The 18636-nt window shown below is 40.3% G+C and overlaps 1 protein-coding gene across 1 annotated transcript; it reads left to right on the forward strand.

The window, feature by feature from the left end:
* Positions 1–6982: 6982 nt before the first annotated feature.
* Positions 6983–16607, forward strand: LRRC8B (leucine rich repeat containing 8 VRAC subunit B). Its single transcript, XM_048497520.1, has 3 exons — positions 6983–7089; positions 8905–11062; positions 13305–16607. The coding sequence occupies exons 2-3, from the start codon at positions 8927–8929 to the stop codon at positions 13554–13556; spliced, it is 2388 nt and encodes a 795-aa protein (XP_048353477.1). The 5' UTR covers positions 6983–7089; positions 8905–8926; the 3' UTR covers positions 13557–16607.
* Positions 16608–18636: the final 2029 nt, after the last annotated feature.

Genomic DNA, 18636 nt, shown 5'->3' on the forward strand with positions numbered 1-18636 from the left:
TTTAAATGGTTGTGTGTGTAGCCTGTGTAATTATTTAAAACATCCGTCTCCTTTATTTTTCTGATGGCTCCAGGTGCTTCACAAAAGATACGTAATGAGATCCACAACAGCAAAAATACAAACAAAAAACCAAATACCAAAAAATGCTGCTTAACTCATCCTAAAAAATCAAAAGACTCCTATTCCAGCAATTTTGGAGACACCTCCCAAAGCCACTATTAAAACATTCTACCAAATAGTGCTGCTTTCAAACCTCATTTGAAAAAGGAGCAGGTTTCTCTCCTTAGTTCATCCAAAAGTCCACTCCATAACAGTGGCGCTGACTGCTGAAACCAAGAAAGCACAGATCAGGCAGATGAGGAACATATTCTCCTGGGTCTGTGCATGTAAGAATGACAAACAAAAAGCCAGTTACAGGAACATAACTGACACAGATTGTTGTAAAGGGAGAGATGGCCCTTCAGATAGGAATTGTGAAGCCGTTAACCCCCAGTGCACGTAAGGGAACACATGGATGCAAAAACATTTTTAAATTGATAAACTAAATGTTACCAAATCCCCTGGCCCAGATTGCATTCACCCAAGAGTTCTTAAAGAGCTCAAGCATGAAATTGCTGATCTTCTCACTTTAATATGCAACTTATCCCTGAAATCAGGCTCCATCCCTGAAGACTGGAAGAGATAGCCAACGTCACACCATGATCTTTAAGAAAAGGATCTAGGGGGGGGGGGACCCGGGAAATTACAGGCCAGTCAGTTTGACATCTGTTCCTATGAGTAAATTAGTAGAATCTATCATTAAAGATAAAAGATTATTAAACTTGTAATGTAAGAAAAGCAAGACCTGCTGAGAAAAGAGTCAGCATATGGCTTTTGCACTGCAGAGAGAACAAATCCTGTCTTACAAACTTACTAGAGTTCTTTGAGGGGGTGTAAAACAGGCATGTGGACAGGAGTGTGAACCAGTGGACATTGTACTTCTTGGATTTCCAAAGGAGGCTTTTGACAAAAAGTTCCTCACCCAGAGACTGCTTGAGAAAACTCAGCAATGAAGAAGGGAATAAGAGGGGAAGTCCTCCCTATGGATTAAAAACTGTGGTTGAGAAACAGGAAACAAAGGGGAGTGGGTTATGTAAATGGGAATAGAGGTTCTCACAATGGAGAGATGTCGGGAGTGGTGTCCCCAAGGATCCCGTTTGGGACCAGTGCTCTTTAACCTATTCATAAATGACCTGGAAGTAGGGGGGGTGGGTAGCGTGGTGTAGAGTTTGCAGATGATACCAAATTGTATGTAGGGTGGTGAGAACCACAAAGGATTGCAATGAGCTCAAGCGGACCTTGATAAATTAGATGAAAGTGGGCTCAGAAATGGCAAATGCAGTTCAATGTAGCAAAATGTAGAAGAGTGATGCACACATAGGGAACCCAAAAATCCAAACTTCACATACACACTACAGGGGTCCAGTGCTATCAGTCACAGACCAGGAAAAGGGATTTAGGCGTCTTAGTTGATAGTTCCATACAGGAATGTCAACTCAATGCATGGCAGCTGTGAAAAAAGGCAGAAAACTCTATGCTGGGGATCATTAGAAAAGGTGATAATAAAACTGCAAAAGATTGTCATGCCCTTACTTATAAAAGCAGTGAAGATGCTGACCGCACTTGGATTACTGTGTCCAGTTCTGGTCGCCGCATCTCAAAAAGGATATTGAGGAGATAGAAAAGTGCAGAGAAGGGGGGCAACACTTGAAGGGATGATTATTGAGGGACTGGAGCAGCCTTCCCTATGAAGAGAGGCTGCAGCGTTTGGGACTCTTTAGTTTGGAGAGGAGGCGGCTGAGGGATATGATTAGGAAGTCTACAAAATTATATGCATGGGGTAGAAAATGTTGACAGAGAGAAATTTTTCTCTCTTTCTCACAATACTAGAACCAGGGGGCATTCATTGAAAATGCTGGGGGGGAAGAATTAGGACGAATAAAAGGAAACACTTCCTTCACGCAGCGTGTGATTGGTGTTTGGAATATGCTGCTACCACAGGGGAGGTGGTGATGGCCCATACTAACCTGGATAGCTTTAAAAGGGGCTTGGACAGATTTATGGAGGAGAAGTCGATTTATGGCAATACCAATCTTACGTCCTCTTTTGATCTGAGATTGCAAATGCCTTAACAGAACCGAGGTGATCCGGAGCAACAGCTTAGCCTAGAAGGCCATTGCGTTCACATCCTACATGTGAGCTCCCAAAGGCACCTGGTGGGCCACTGCGAGTAGCAGAGAGCTGGACTAGATGGACTTTGGTCTGATCCAGCTGGCTTGTTCTTATGTTCTTATGGCTCCTCTGTAGACTTTCTAGCTTATATAGGGGTAACAGTACAATCCTTTGCAGAGTAATAGTTATCTACATTCAGTGACTTCTCTAGACTTAAAGTAACTCTGAATAGGATTGCACTGTTGGAGCGCACAGTGGCTTTTCTAGATTTCTGCATTCAGTCAGCACACCCATCCTCAACAACCTATCCCACATAGTGCATTACAGTGTCAGTGGTTATCTACCCACAAAGCAAGTGTGTGCTGTGTACAAAATCTGAATGATAACACAAGAAGGAGAGATATGGGTATGCCAAGCCCCATAAAATATGACACCATATTGTCCTATTCACCTGTCCACAGGGTAAAACAAACATGTATAAATGAGCAGAACATTTGAAACAAACGTTGCAGTATGGAGATGATAGATTATATATAAAAGGAAATAGTTATGTCAAAAAGCTGTACCAACTTAAAAACGAATGTTAAAAATATATGGTTCTCTTGAGTCAAGTTCTGAGTTCTGTCATTCAGCGGTTCCATCAGGTTCTTCCATTACTGAGCAGCATGTGATGCCTCTCTGTGCAGAGAATGCAGAGCAACCACTTCCCACCAGGTGCACATCAGATGCAGGGCAAGGTTTTGGTGCAAGAGGGAAAACAAACAGTGCACATTCTCTAATGTGGCTTAGTTAGCTAGAAAAGTTCTTGAATATGGTACAAATCAGCTTTTGGTTAAAGTGGCCATATTTTAGTCAGCTTCTGTAAATCGTGGGCCTTGTCAGCTGCTTGTGCAGTGAAGAAACGAATGTGATATTGTCTGATTTGATTTAGCACTGATGTTCAGTAATGTACTCAGCTGTTGTTGGTGGAAGGTGTTTTGTTCTTTTGTTTTTGCTTGTTGCCTAGTTCCTTTAGTTCAATAAAACAATAGACTAATGACAATCCAAGGCTTCTGGTTATGAAATACATATGTGCTTTTACTTGCTTTGTTTTTTGAGACACGGGAAGAGACAGCTGATGGTTTAATGAGTTTCTGGTTTTCTTTACCACTTAAATACTATTCAAAGTGGCAGAACAAAATTTAAAAGTAGTTAGAACTTTCTAGAACAGAAAGTTGGTACTTCCCAGGTAAATAGAAATTATAGTATTTCCTCTTCTTCAAATTCAGAGATGCTGTACAACTGTGCTTAACTAGACAGATGTTTCTATGAGTTGCAGGCCAAATGACAAAAACTGTGATGGATTTGCCAGTGTGTTGTGCCCACTTTAATCTGTGTTATAGGTTCTATGTAATTTTCAATATCTAGTTTGCAAAGCTGAAAACAGCTTTGGATAATCTTGTAAAATATATTTTCTGACTGTAAAAAATACATATGGTTGAACTTGTGACATTTTGTTATTCCAAAGCATGATGGGGGGAAAATCATTTCTTTACAGACTTTTTGATGCAGGTAGTTATTTCCATACAAAACTTTTACAATATGTCTGCTTAGGTCAGATATGCAGTATTCCAGATGAACATAGCCACTCAGAAATGTTTGGTTATTCCATCTGCTTTCATTTTGGTACGAGTCTGCATGCATGCTACTATTAGTATATTTGATCCCTTCTCTACATCAATTTTTCCCTATATTCTCCTTTTTGTAGTCCAGTCAATGCAATTACATCACCTGTCATATTAGGATAATAGTTGAAGGACTTAACATGCAAAGAGATGCATGTTATAAAGCTTATCAGATTAATTTAAAAACAGATAGTGGTTTTACCAGTTAATCTCAACCCCCCACCATTAGATACACAACAAAGAAACCTGAGGTAAATTGCAGCTGTGGATTTTGAAAATTCCACAGCTGTTGGCCAAGAGAGGCCTGTTTCAGAAACATCAGTTGATCATCTTTGACCTATAATAAGCAACCAGTAACAACAGCTGATCACCCATCAACTGAAACAGCATAACCTAGGGCTCCCTGACCTTTCCGAGCATAAGGATGCTTTAGGAATTTTGATACAGTGTCGTTATATATTCAGCCACAGAATGGATGCTAAAAGAAGCTGAACCGGCTACACAATGTGTGGTGGGAGCTGCTGCCAAAGGAACCTTTTTTTAAAATCTGCACAGTCAATTAAATATTCAGTAGCCAATCAGAAGCTTTGCTGAGCAGAAACTCCCCAGCCCTGCCTACTTTCTACAAACACTTGGTGGGCACCAGGGAATGGTATCAGCAGACACCCATTGCACCCACTGGTTACACCGGGACGCCCCAAAGTGGTACGTGTCTTGCTAGAATACCATAGTGAAGCCTAGTAAATGTGATTTCTTGAAAATATGCATCTCTAGGCTATAAAATTAATAAGCCGCCCCCTACTTGTTGGACAAAGTCTGAACAGGATATGTTGATAGGCAGATGAGTCTAGCTGAATACAGTAACTGTGTGGTTTAAGATGCTGGAAGTTGTACATTGACCTGATCAGATAGTTCAGAATGTGCATCTCATAGATTTTTTTTTCATGCTTATAGCTTCCATCCTTCCCACAGAACTAGCCAGGCTATCTTTCTGTCTGCTTTATTGGTTCAAACTAGTTAATGGTGACTAAAAGAGAAAAATTATAAACTTTATGGGTGTTTAATAAGCACTGGAAGCTTTATAGTAGTTTTAACTTAATCTTCAACATACTTAGATATAAGCTACTGTAGCTGGCTTTTACACAGGCTCTAAAAGTTAACTGTCAAGATTAAGGATCATCAAAGTATCCAGTACAATTACACTAAGATCATTTTAGGTACTCCAAGCACTAATTTTAGTTCCCACTGGCAATTGAATTAGAATCCTTCTAAAAGCTCTTGTAGCTTTCATAACTTAAAAGCCTTATGGAAGAGATTCTGAACTATCAAATACATTACATGTTCAATTAGATTGAATTTGATTATTTGCTGGGAGGTTATATATAAATCTCTAGGTCTGGCCAAAATCAGATTAATTCTCTTGAACCATTTTTTCTCTTGACACATTGTTACTCCACTAATAAATTTATGCTACACTTTTAAACAAGGCCTGGACCTATTTAATTGAGCCAAATGACTAGCTGTTTGGCTACTGCAGCATTGGGCTTTTTTTCTTCGCAGAGCAAGCTTAATGTTAGGAACAATATCCACCAGACCACGGCCACTCAGTCTGGAAAACCCACCAGAACCAGTTTCCTCCTTTTATTCTCTCAGAAGCTCATCGATTTAAAATCTTGAGAAGCAGGAAATTTTCATTCATTACTTATTCATCACTTTTTTGACTCAAGATATAAAAGGAATGAAAACTGCAAATGTAATTTTAGGATAATCTCTAAGAAAATAAAGCAAAGTTTCCAAGATATTGGGGGGGGGGGGGGGAGATACCTGACCAGTAATAAACAGCTTGATAGAGCATTCCCTAATAATCTTTTTAGAAAATGGCATTCAAGCAGGACATGGAAAGGTTTATTGATCTTGTTAAAGTAACAGAGACAAATTCTATCAGAAATACAAAGGGCTATTCAAAACACTTCCTTGTAAAATCGTGGAGAGTAGAAAGGTTGTTCTCCTGCACAGATGGCAGTCGTTTTAGTTATCAGATTCCAGAAGGTTCCTATTAAGAGCTGAACAAGGTACTTCTACCTCTTGTAGCATGTGCTATTGTGGCAAACAATGGCTTAGATCCTATATTTTCTTTCCATTTCCAGGAGCTTTCCATTTCCAGGAGCCGGCCTCCATTTCCAGGGCTGGCCTGAAGGGAGGCGGGGGACGGGGCTTGGCAGCGGCAGGCAACTGCAGCACCCGCCTGGGCCTCCCGCCACTGAGCCCCTTTCTCAGTCTCCGTACAGACTGGCTTTTGCCCTCCCTAGGCCCTGCTGGCCTGCATGGAGGCTGGGGGCGGGGCACCTCCAAGCCACGCCCACAAAGCAGGGGGTGCAGGGCGGGGGAGCACCTAGAGAAGAGCTTTCCTCCCTTTATTCTGGTGATGGTCCTCTGCTGTGGAGCTCCTCTTGCACTAGACATTTTCTGGCTCCTTGAAAAAAAATTGGTCCTATGGAAGTTTCCAGCACCAGATGAATATGATACGCTATCTGTAAAGGTTGATCAGCATCACAATAAATGAAAAGGAATGCAAGCAAGAAAAAAGTATGATTCAAGCCACTGTATTATGTTTCTCTTCGCATAGCATGATATGATCATGTTTTGCACTTATTTGATAGCATTCTACCATAGCATGCAGCTGAGTGTAATGCATTCTGTGGGTGCAGTGTACAAGCTGGGTTAGCTGAACATGCCACCCCCACGGTGCATGTGTTGGTGAGGCATCTCTACTGCTCCCACAGTATAGGATTTTGACTTTATGACTGTAGCTGCTTCTTTGCTTCCTTTTCTACAAAGAGCAGAGGATTATTTTCATTTTTTGTTTTGAATGAAAGCCAGGAATTCAGAGCAGACAGTGCTTAAAACAAACACTGTCAGCATTGTCTAGAATCCAGGCTAAACGTGGAAAGTTGGGCTATATGACTTAGAAGTTATTGTTTTCATCAATCTATGAGTAAAAGGACTGAATATGCTTTACACTACAAACTCAGCAATATGATTTGAGGTCTGATATTGCCTGGCCTTAATATACACAACCATAATTTTGTATATTTTTATGTTCATTTTTAGGATGAAGACTGTTGTGAAGATGGCATGCCTAAGGAACTTTAAGAGGTGTAGACCACCTGATTGAAGATGACGGTTCTATTTTCCATCCCATTTGATTAGTAAAGTAAGTGTAAATAATTGGAGATCTGTAGAAAACTAAGTCTGGGGGATTCAGAAATAATGCTCTTCAATTCATCATATAAAACTGAGGATCTGAGAACATAATTTCTCCAGTATGCAGTTGGAAATTTTCTCCTGGGAAGTAGACAATGAGAGGGACATTCGGGAACCTAGAGAGCTTAGCAAAAGGTGGTTCACATTGTCCTTTTGCAGTTTGCACGCCATTACTCCCCCATCACTTCCCGCTGTAGAAGACAATCAGTGATCAGGCGAAATTCAAGACGTTGTATTCAAGACTTTTCTGTAATAGGTCACCTTTGTATATCGATATGGTTAAAAGTAAATACTAAAGCACACATGTTCAATAGAGAACCCACGAAAACGAGCAGAGATCTCCCTGCCTGAACACAAGCAAAAACCCAGCCAATGGGTAATGCCTGCTCCAGTGCAAGCAGGGCAGTGGGTAATAATACTGAACACGCCCCAAAATGAAGACTCTGCAGTGAATTCTCTTTGGGGTCACGGGAAGCTTGCTGTGCACAATTGGCTACCTGTGTAAGACTTCTATGTATGTTTGATATATTTGCTGTGTCGCTCTATATAGGGCAGGGCCTCCTGAGAAATGTGCTAGTCTCTCTCTAAATTATGAGCTCTCGTTTTTAAAAAGTCAGTCTCTAGGGCATTTTCTTTGGGATATAGGGGGAAAATGTGCAAAGGGGTTTCTACAGCATTGCCCAGGAATAGAAAAGAAGCTATGAGATGACTGTACCTAGATAGACATGAAGTTTTAAGTGACTTCTTAAACTGTACATGTACTGAAAGTAACATGATAATGAATGCATGTATAAAGTCAGATGTACAAAGTATTAGGGCTAGAGGACAGAAAAGGCATATTAAGTTGTGTTTAAACTACAGAAATTCTCACTGCAGTTTAAAAAGTGCTTTATTGAAGAAGGCTGAAGAACTGAGATGGCATACCGGTGATTGTAAGCCCAGCCATTTCTCACTGCAGAAAAATAAGGTCTTTAGCAGGATCTACATAAATCTCAAATGAGAATAACTCCTTCTCTGAAGGCCAAAATTTCAGACCCTGCATATGTCCAAAGTGCTTTTTTTCCATTGTGCAGTGACACACAAATTTACCTAGTTTTTTTTATTTTTATTTTTATTTATTTATGGGATTTCTATACCGCCCAATCCCCAAAGGGCTCTAGTTGGTATTAGATGATGGGAAGCAGAAATCTGGTGCTAAATTTTAAATGTACTGCCAAGTTGATTGTTTAATATGCTGAACAGCCCATCTCTTCAAAGTTGCATGATTGTGACTGCACACAGAGATCATATTGTGAAATTTCTACTGCTGATATTCATGGTGGTGTCACCAGGTCCTGCCCCACCCCAAGTGTCTCAGAGTCTGAGTTGATGGGAGTTCCCGTGGCACCCATACTCACCTCTTCAGCATACTCATGCCCCATCACCATAAAATGTCTGGCTATGGCCCTGGTTGTCATGCCATCTACTTTAATTGAATTAAACTGGGTCAACACTACCTTCAGTAGTATGTGTCAAATACCTTTAAATTCTCGCACTCTGGATATATTGTGGAATAGGCATACCTCATGGCTGTCAACATATATATGCATTACCAACGTACTTCCAACATTTCAAAGACTTGCTCTGCAACAAGCAAAACTTCATAAAGTTTGGGTGCTCAACATGCTTTTTTTATATTTCCATTGTTGAATGGGATAGAAAATCTGTTCTGTCAGTGGATGGTTTAGAGTGCCCAGTTAAGCATGTTTTTTTTTCTCTTTTCCAGTTTTACTTTCCATAAGCAAGTCATGATTACGTTAACTGAACTCAGATGTTTAGCAGATGCCCAGTCATCGTACCACATCTTGAAGCCATGGTGGGATGTCTTCTGCTATTACCTCACCATGATAATGCTGCTTGTTGCTGTCCTTGCTGGAGCTCTCCAGCTCACTCAAACTAGATTGTTATGTTGTCTTCCATGCAAGGTTGAGTTTGACAATCATTGTGCAGTGCCTTGGGATTTGGTTAAAAGCAACCTTAATATATCCTCCAGCTCTGCCGCACCAGTAATCCAACCGCTCAGAATCCAGAATTATCTTCATCGACAACAATACTCTTACATCGATGCTGTGTGTTATGAAAGAGAGCTTCATTGGTTTGCCAAATTTTTTCCATACCTAGTGCTCCTCCATACTTTCATTTTTGCAGCTTGCAGTAATTTTTGGCTTTACTATCCCAGCACAAGTTCAAGGCTAGAGCACTTCGTAGCTATACTTCACAAATGCTTTGATTCTCCCTGGACAACACGTGCCCTGTCAGAAACCGTTACTGAACAGTCTGTGAGGACTTTGTCATTTTCCAAATCTAAAACATTTTTTTCTTCCCCTACCAATTTAACAGAGTCGGAGAGCAAGCGGCAGTCTATATCTTTCTCACAAACCGGATTAGAAGCTGCTGGGAAAGAGAGCTCTTCAAGTGTTCTAGACAGAAAAGAAGGGGAGCAAGCAAAAGCAATATTTGAAAAAGTTAAAAGATTCAGGACACATGTAGAAGAAAAAGATATAATTTACAGAGTGTACCTAAAACAGATTGTTGTTAAAGTCATTGTGTTTATATTAATCATGATTTATGTTCCCTATTATTTAACCTTTATTACCCTTGAAATTGACTGCGTAGTTGATATTCAGGTTTTTACTGGGTACAAGAGATACCAATGTGTTTATTCGTTAGCCGAAATCTTTAAAGTGCTGGCCTCATTCTACGTTATCCTGGTGATCTTGTATGGACTGACTTGCACTTACAGTTTGCTATGGATGCTGAGAAGTTCACTCAAAGAATATTCTTTTGAAAAGCTGAGGGAACAGAGCAATTACAGCGATATTCCTGATGTGAAAAATGACTTCGCATTTATGCTTCACGTAGCAGACCAGTATGATCCACTGTATTCAAAACGATTCTCAATATTCCTCTCTGAGGTGAGTGAAAACAAGTTGAAACAGATCAGTCTAAATAATGAATGGCCTTTAGACAGGTTGAAAAGCAAGCTAGTACGAAACTCCCAGGACAAGACCGCGCTTCATCTTTTCATGCTTACTGGTCTTCCTGATGATGTCTTTGAACTGACAGAAATAGAAGTTCTAAGCCTGGAGCTTATTCCTGAGGTTAAGCTTCCTCCATCTGTAAGCCAATTAGTCAGTCTCAAGGAACTAAACGTTTATTATTCATCACTGACTGTGGAGTTCCCAGCACTCCACTTCTTAGAAGAAAATTTAAAGGTTCTGCGTCTAAAATCAGCTGACCTGGGAAAGATTCCACGCTGGCTTTTTTATCTAAAAGGTTTGCAGGAACTATATCTGACTGGATGCTATGTTCTAGAACCCCAGAATCTCTTCTACAGTGAGAGTTTTGAGGATCTTGTGAGTCTAAAAGCAGTTCACTTAAAGATTAGCCTCTCCCGCTTACCACAGGTGGTAACAGACCAATTGCCTTCACTACAAAAGTTATCCATTGACAATGAGGGGAAGAAACTGCTAGTGTTGACAGCCTTGAAGAAATTGGTTAACCTAAGAATACTGGAATTGATCAACTGTGACCTGGAGCGCATTCCACATTCTATCTTCAGCTTGAATAACTTGCATGAAATAGACTTGAAAGAAAATAATCTCCGAACAGTAGAGGAAATTATTAGTTTTCAACACCTTGAGAACCTTTCTTGCCTGAAATTGTGGCACAACAATATCTCCTACATCCCAGTGCAGATTGGAACCTTAGCAAATCTGGAGCAGCTCTACTTAAATCACAATAACATTGAAAAAATACCACTGCAACTCTTTCTCTGTACAAAGCTGCATTATTTAGATCTCAGTCATAACAAATTGACCATCATTCCTGCAGAAATCCAGTATTTAACAAATCTGCAGTACTTTGCTGTGACAAAGAATCATGTAAGTAGAAGCATAACATTTTTAAAATCTAGAAATATTCCGTAACACTTGTAACGGTGGACTTTTCTGCCAGCCCATGAAGGAAAGAGTTTATATGTGGCCTCTTTCAAATGGGCAGGGCGCAGAGGTGATGGCAATTGCAGTGAGCTTTAGCCCTGCCTCCTACTCCTTCCTTGCTTATAACTTCTGTTTTCCAACTCCCATCCTGGGTCTGAGCTGGGTGTGCTGTTGCAAAAATAATTAACTTTGTGGGTTGGTGTTAATTTGATGTTTGTTGATGTCATTTTGTCTAGTGACTTGCATTCAGCTATTGATTTAAGAACTCATAATGTGATGCTACATAAGACATGGGGATGCATAGATCAAACATTTGTGCTAAGGAGTGGTGTGTATTTAGCATAATTGACAGTCTGTCACATTCCCATGCTATTAAAATAAATTTAGTACTCATCTAATAATACCTGATGTGGTAATCCAGAAGAAGTTTTGGTCTGACAGTTCTTGATTTGATATTCAGCTCTTTTCCAACACTCCTTAGCAGTTTTCAGAAAGGTCTAAATTACATATTACATTTAACATGTGAACCCCACAGGGACTTGTGGTTATATAATAGATGTGAAATCCCCTTGGGACAGGGACGTAGGTATAGATTTTTTATGGGGGCGTTCAGGGGTGGAGCCACATCCCCACCCGCCCCTAGGGCATGGCCATGCCTCCCCAAGCCCCACCCCTGGCCTAGCGCTTGTAAAAGCAGCTCTCCAAGGCTGGGGATGGCAGACTCCCCCGCCCTGCCCACCAGCTGGGCTCCCAGCCGGCAGCTGGCAGTTCCTTCTGCCCTCCCCTCTGGGCAGAGGCTTAGAGGGAAAATGGAGCCTGGTGCAAAATCTGAGTTTTGCACACACACACACCCCGGGGCAGCTGCTGTGATGCTGGAATCCACCCCCAAGCAGTATCACTTTCAATGTGGCGTAGTGGTTAAGAGCAGGTGCATTCTAATCTGGAGGAACCGGCTTTGATTCCCTGCTCTGCCGCTTGAGCTGTGGAGGCTTATCTGGGAAATTCAGATTAGCCTGTGCACTCCCACACACGCCAGCTGGGTGACCTTGAACTAGTCACAGCTTTTCAGAGCTCTCACAGGGTGTTTGTTGTGAGGAGGGAAGGTCAAGGAGATTGTAAGCTCCTTTGAGTCTCCTACAGGAGAGAAAGGGAGGATATAAATCCAAACTCTTCTTCTTCTTCTAAACTGAGGACCTCAGATTCTCCCTTTAAATCCATGCCGAAGGGGGTGGATTTAAAAAAGGAAGAATCTAGAAGTAAAGTGAAGGGGTGCCTGCTGTCAGGGGTGCAATTGTTAAGCTAGCAGCACCAAACTTTTAGGGTATCTTTAGGAGACTCTCCTAATGATACCACCCAGGATTGGTGAAGTTTGGTTCAGGGGGTGCAAAGTTATGGACCCTCAAAGGTGTAGCCCCATCTCCTATTACCTTCCATTGGAAACAATGGAGGATGGGGGCACCCCCTTTCGGAGGCCATAACTTTGGACCCCCTGAACCAAACCTCACCAAACCTGGGTAGCCAGACTAGGATCACAGCACAGAGGGAAGAGATGTTCCAGCCTTCTATTTATGTGTGCCATTTTCCTGACCCAAAACAGTCCCAAAGGGGTGGGTATTTACCCCCTTGAGAGATTCACATGCTCTGAATTGCTTGTGCTTGCATGTGCCTCACAGGACGAATAACTCCTTCAGAACTGTTTCAGGTTGGAAAACAGTCCAAGAAGGAGGATGTTGGAGTCCCTGTTCCCTCCCCATCATGGTCCCAATCTAAATCAGACTTTTCAGAGACATTAGAACAAGCTATGGTTCTGACTGTTTTCCACTCCAAGCTTTAGTAACCACATTCAATAAGAAAACATGCAGGTGGTCATTATGTCCATGGGGGTGGGGGAAATCCAAGAAGAAAGAGTATTGCAATACCTACTTATTATGGTTCAAATGTAAGTGTGCTGATAGAGGTCACCAGAATTGTTTCATAGGATTTGTAGGAAACTATTTGATTGATTGGTCCATTGCATACAAGTACAGGCTTGATTACAAAAAGAAAAGAAAAAGAAAGGTTGATACTGTGCTGGATATAGCCCAAAGGAAGTTACATGAATTAGCCATTAGCTGTTCCTGTATTTATCAGTTTGCAAAACACGCCAACAAGCCTTTAACTGAATATCCTGTTTTCTTTTTTTTAGATTGATGAGCTACCTGATGAATTGTTTCAGTGCAGAAAACTGCAGTATCTCCTTATGGGATATAACAGTCTAACAAATTTGTCCCCTCACATTGGTGGACTCTTGAACCTTGTTCAGCTGGAACTCATAGGAAACCACTTGGAGTCACTTCCTGCTGAGCTGGAGGAATGTAATTCACTGAAGCGGAGTTGTTTAATTGTAGAAGAACATTTATTAATGACTCTTCCTCTTCATATGGCAGAACATTTGTAAATATGTTTGGACAGAGTTTGAGAGAGAGAGTATAAGAAAAACACTCTTAAACACTATATTATTATTGCCACACCTTTGCAGAAATTATAGATGAGAAGGTCAGAAATGTAAATAATCGTGGCTTCAGATCTGCAGTTATATGAATTGATCCATGTCACTATTGATAAGTTAATATTTTAAGTCTTAAAGCAAAAATACAGATTTGGCAAGTAATTTGATATTAATGACTTGAAAGCAAAGTTGTGGCTAGTACATACATAAATTTTGAGTGCAGGCTATAAGAATACTGTTCAAGTCAAGTAAGGCTCCTATTTTGAAGACTTTATCTTTCAGGAAGTAATTCTTAAATACTTCCCTGTAAGGACCAAAAAAATGCAGATCGGTGTATCACATGTGTTCACTATGTTAGTGAAGGCCATTCACCGCTATTTATTGCACTGAAAAATGCTATTGTACTTCATATTTTTAGATCTTAGGGTTTTCAGGGGCAAGTTATTAGACAAGATATCCTGTTCATTTCTGTTTACAGCTGACTTGTATAACAAATTGGCAGGAGCTTCTACTACACAAGCTCGACTGGAATTTCACCGAGCAGTCCCCAATGAACTGCATGTTGACTGTCTCAGTATGAAACTTGCTGTTTGGACTTAATTTTGCGTTGCTCTGAAATAGGGGTATCGGAATTAACTCTATGTATAGATAGGTTAATGGCATACAACTTGATCGGGTTTAAAGGCTGAATCAGACTGGAGAACTGCACAAGTAGTTTTGGCAACATGCCTACTCTGTGTATGCTTTGCATGCTTGCAAAAAAAATTATAGTGGCTTGCCTCTTATTCTCAAAGCAACAGTGGAATTAAAATATACGGTACCAAACTCCCAGACTAGTTTTCCTCTTTAGTACCTGTTTTAGTTTTTCCTGATTTCCTGCCCCTTCCCAGTTGTTGTACTGATGTGGTAGTAAGTACATCATTATGGAGAATATGGCTAAAGCCCTAAGGAACTGTCTGATGTTTTTAAAAAATGTTTGAAAGCAAAAAACTGGTCTTGATTAAAACTCTCAGCTTGCCTCATTCCTTAGCCGGCAGGCTTTGGAGAACTGAGTAGAGTGTTTCTGTTATGCTTGTCTTTACTTAATAGTCATTAAAGTAGGTAAAATACTTCATGCAAATTTAGCTTGTATTTGGATCTACTTCAAGATTGCCCTGTGAGACATCATCTTTGTTGTGTGTGTGTTTTCTTCCTAATTGTATATGCCCATAAGATGTACAGATTTGATAGCATGCATACAGAGAAGATGTAAGATATATTTGGCTGTTTCACTAACTTCAGTTTAATGCCTTTTTACTGAGCTTGGGTTGAGAGAGAAATGTGTGCTCTTTTTGTAATGATTTTATATTGAATTTTTTACTTAGTTCCTTAAGAACAAACTTACTCATCTCAGTAGTTTGTTCCCATTAGCAATGCCACAAAATTACAATGAAAGAATATATTTCCAGTAGTATCTTTGCATGTTAATGTTTATCCATCACAATCTTGCATTCCAAAGACCTCTTTTAGATAGTTCTCAGGGAATAGAAGATGTGGGGATCTGATGCAGTTCTAAGTCTCCCAGGTGTGTGGTAAAAGATAGAATATACTTTGGGGTACAGATCACAACTAGTTGCCAAGCAGTAGCTTAGATTACCACATTTGTTTAGTTACTCAGATTGAACCTGCTTTCCTTGTAACATTTAGACAAGATATAACACTTGATAGGACTACATTTGGAAAGTGCAACCCATGTATTTTAGGCTTTGTTGTAGGTTAGTGCAATGAGACATCTCCCAAGGCTGCTTTACATGCCATAAAAAACCTGAAGCCATAAACAGGTAATAATCTAAGATGGTATGTAATATTCTTTTGATGTGGTTTGCAATAAAGGAATACCTCTGGTCACTGGGGGGGGGGGGTTGTCTCTACAAATGCTTGTGTACGTCAACTACGTAGACTACATTGTCTTCAATTCTGCCCTTTTGACTTCTCTCTCTTTAAAAAAAAAAAATTTCTTGGCTTCTCAACTTCTGACCTGTGCCTGTGAACATCTGATCCTGCTGTAAAATGGCATCAAACCCAAGCAATTTTTCTTACTGTATCTGGAAGGCTTTGAATAACAAGAAGTGTTAAAGACTCTTAGAGTTCACTTGCTTTGTGCTTCAGAGAATTAACGAGCAGCTTGATTTTGAAGACTTTTGATTTTTTGGACTTTTAATTGGAAAAAAAGCTGTGGTCTTAGGTTTGATAACCTGCATAAGTGTTCTATGCACCTCCCATTCTGCACCTTAGAAGAACTTCAATTTTCTTATTGAGTGTGAGTTAATTTTTAGTAGTGAATTGGCCTCTTGGCCATTTCCTTTATCTAGATTTCTATTCTCTATGATTTGGAAGTACATTGTACAAAAATAAGGGTTTTTTAAAAATTCCCAGAGTATCTGTTACCAATCCATTTTTAAAGAAAGTCCTTGAAAACCTTTTTAAAATCTTATTACCATGACCCAGACATTTCAGTAGATGGTACCTTGCTTGATTGCAGCCTCTAAACTGAATAAATTGGGCCTACAAATTCCCTTTAAATTTTTAAATCTTGACTTCATTGCAAAGTAGTCTTGACAAACAGCAAGAAGTCCTGAAGGCTGGTGTTTCTGGCCTTAACACATGCCACAATGTGCCTTTTTTGTTTCCCTTCTATATCTTGATTTCATCCTTCTGATCGCACACCTGAACCGTAAGTATCAAAAACTTGCTCCATTTCCAGCCTTCACACTTAGGATTTTATATTGGAATGAAAAGAACTTCGGCAAGTTAGTTGCTAACTCCACCTTTATGATTTAAGACAAGCTATGGTAACCTCAGACCATATTTGTATATAGTACTTATTTTATATCCAATGGCTTTTCAGTTTATTTCAGTAATGCTGCTGTGGGGGGAGGGGTGTCTATGTTTAAACGCAATCTTACATATATGGGCGACTTTTGTTGGAGAAATATTTGAATTAAAATTATATTAACTTGACTGTCTCTGTGTCTGATCTGGTTTTTATCAACTGCATTTGAAAAATATTCATTAACTTCCCAGACTTATAAATGACCAGATTTTCCCCCACTCCTTGTACCCATAAATATTATGGGCATGATCCAGCCTCAGTTAAGCACTTTCTGTTGATTTAAATCGGGTTTGGATAATGTCTTGGACCATACACCTCTTGTTCATGCAGTGGCCGACCAGCTGTCTTATTCCTTTTTAAAAGCTATTCGCTGGCTGTGCTCTACAGTTTAGTTACGTTGAATGAAGTTCTTATGTTGAATGAAGTTCTACTCTCCCTCACATGCGTTGACCTCTGTCATTATGGAAGAAGGTGAAAAAGTTAACTGTTCACTTTCTACTCACCAAGCCTAATTTTGTAAACTTCTGTCATATGCCCCTTTTTCTAAACTGAAAAGCCCATTCCCCAATCAGAGACTCAAAGCAGATTACAATGAAAATTTAAAATACAATGTGTAAAAAGGTTAAAAATGAGCAGCATTCTCCAATCCTCAGTTAAAGCCACAACTAAGTATCTTGGCATTGTATAGCTTGTGGAAGCAGAATTGAGTAAATATTTTCCCCTGCAAGACACACACACACCCAGGGAAGCTATTCTACGTTATAGTCATTGTGGTATGTGATTTGTGTGGCCCTCCCCTTACCGTATCTTATTTTCATATTTCACTTCTTTATATAACTGCAGATTTTTGAACTTGCTGTGCAATTTGTTTTCCTGCCTTCCTGAATACCAGCAAACTTTTCTGCTACCAGGATCATTTTAGATCATCCCTCATTTAAACCCTTCTTTTTGGTATCAAAGGCCAACTAGTGTGTTACTCCTGCGAACCATTACCATTGAGTGAAGAACTGCGGAGGATACAATATTTATAACATGAATAAAAACAACCTTTATTTTAAGGATCTTGTAAAGTTCAGAATATCCAGTCACTTCTCTCAGCCAGATGCTAGTATTGCCAATTCCAGGGTGAGAAATACCTGCAGATTTGGGGGATGGTACCTAAGGAGGGTGGGAGTGGGGAGGGATATTAGCAGAGTACAACACTGGAATTTACCAATACTTGAAGAATATCCAGAGGAGTAAACTTCTTAAGCGTTTCAGTAATGCCTCCTTTTCCGGTCCACTGCTCTCTACAAACCCCTACAAATACATATCTAGTCTAGCCCTTCTTAAGATAATCTTTTCCAAAACCCTATGCTGTCCTCTTTTCCTGAGACTTTCCTAATGTATTCCTTCTCAGTCACATTCTCTTATCCAGTCAGAACATTTTGCTACTGGCATGTCTACATGTGTGCTCTCACGCAGGCACACACTGGTCGTTTTCCCACTTATCATCTGCTGCACGCTACTCTCCCCGAGTAGCACGGGGTCCCCCGGCACTCCCCACTACAGGGGCGGCGACAACGCAGCCACCCCGACGCGACTGCTCTCACACCCCCTCAGCGCGCGTCAAAACGGCGCCTTTGCGCAGGGTCGTGGGAAAACCCGGGAGCGCACCAGAAATGACACACGCTGAGAGTAGCATGCAGCAAAGGGTGGTCATGGTAAGTGGGGAAACAACCACTATCTCAAAGTCATACCACTTTAACACACATACTATCCCCATCCCAACCAACCTTCTTGCTCTTTAAATCACCTGTCAGAATTATATACACCATTCACAGCTGTTTAGAGCATTATTTACAGATCTGACGTGAATTACAGCAGTCCGTACATGGTTTGATGCTGATTGTTTTCAATCAAGCTGTTAAAAGATTAATTTGAGCTTCCTTCTTGCCCATTGTTTTGGACCACTAAATTCCTGAAACTTCATGATGTATTGAAAGGTCATACCATTTGATAAAGGTGTTTTCCTCCACAGCAAAATAAAGTTTTAAACTATCCTGGGACTTTTTGATAGGGAGGTTTCTAAATTGCAATGCTATTGATCTTGTTTTACTGCATACTGGTTTCAGACTGGAGTTACTTCAGGATGTGCAGGGGAAAGTGGTTCTTTGA

The sequence above is a fragment of the Sphaerodactylus townsendi genome, linkage group LG05 (assembly GCF_021028975.2).
Source record: "Sphaerodactylus townsendi isolate TG3544 linkage group LG05, MPM_Stown_v2.3, whole genome shotgun sequence".
In the NCBI taxonomy this organism is placed as follows: Eukaryota; Metazoa; Chordata; class Lepidosauria; order Squamata; family Sphaerodactylidae; genus Sphaerodactylus; species Sphaerodactylus townsendi.

What these genes read in the sequence shown, in the direction of transcription:
- LRRC8B (XM_048497520.1), top strand. Translation starts at nt 8,927, where the DNA reads ATGATTACGTTAACTGAACTCAGATGTTTAGCAGATGCCCAGTCATCG. An exon ending in TTGCTGTGACAAAGAATCAT is followed by an intron (nt 11,063 to 13,304) that starts GTAAGTAGAAGC and finishes TCTTTTTTTTAG; the next exon opens with ATTGATGAGCTACCTGATGA.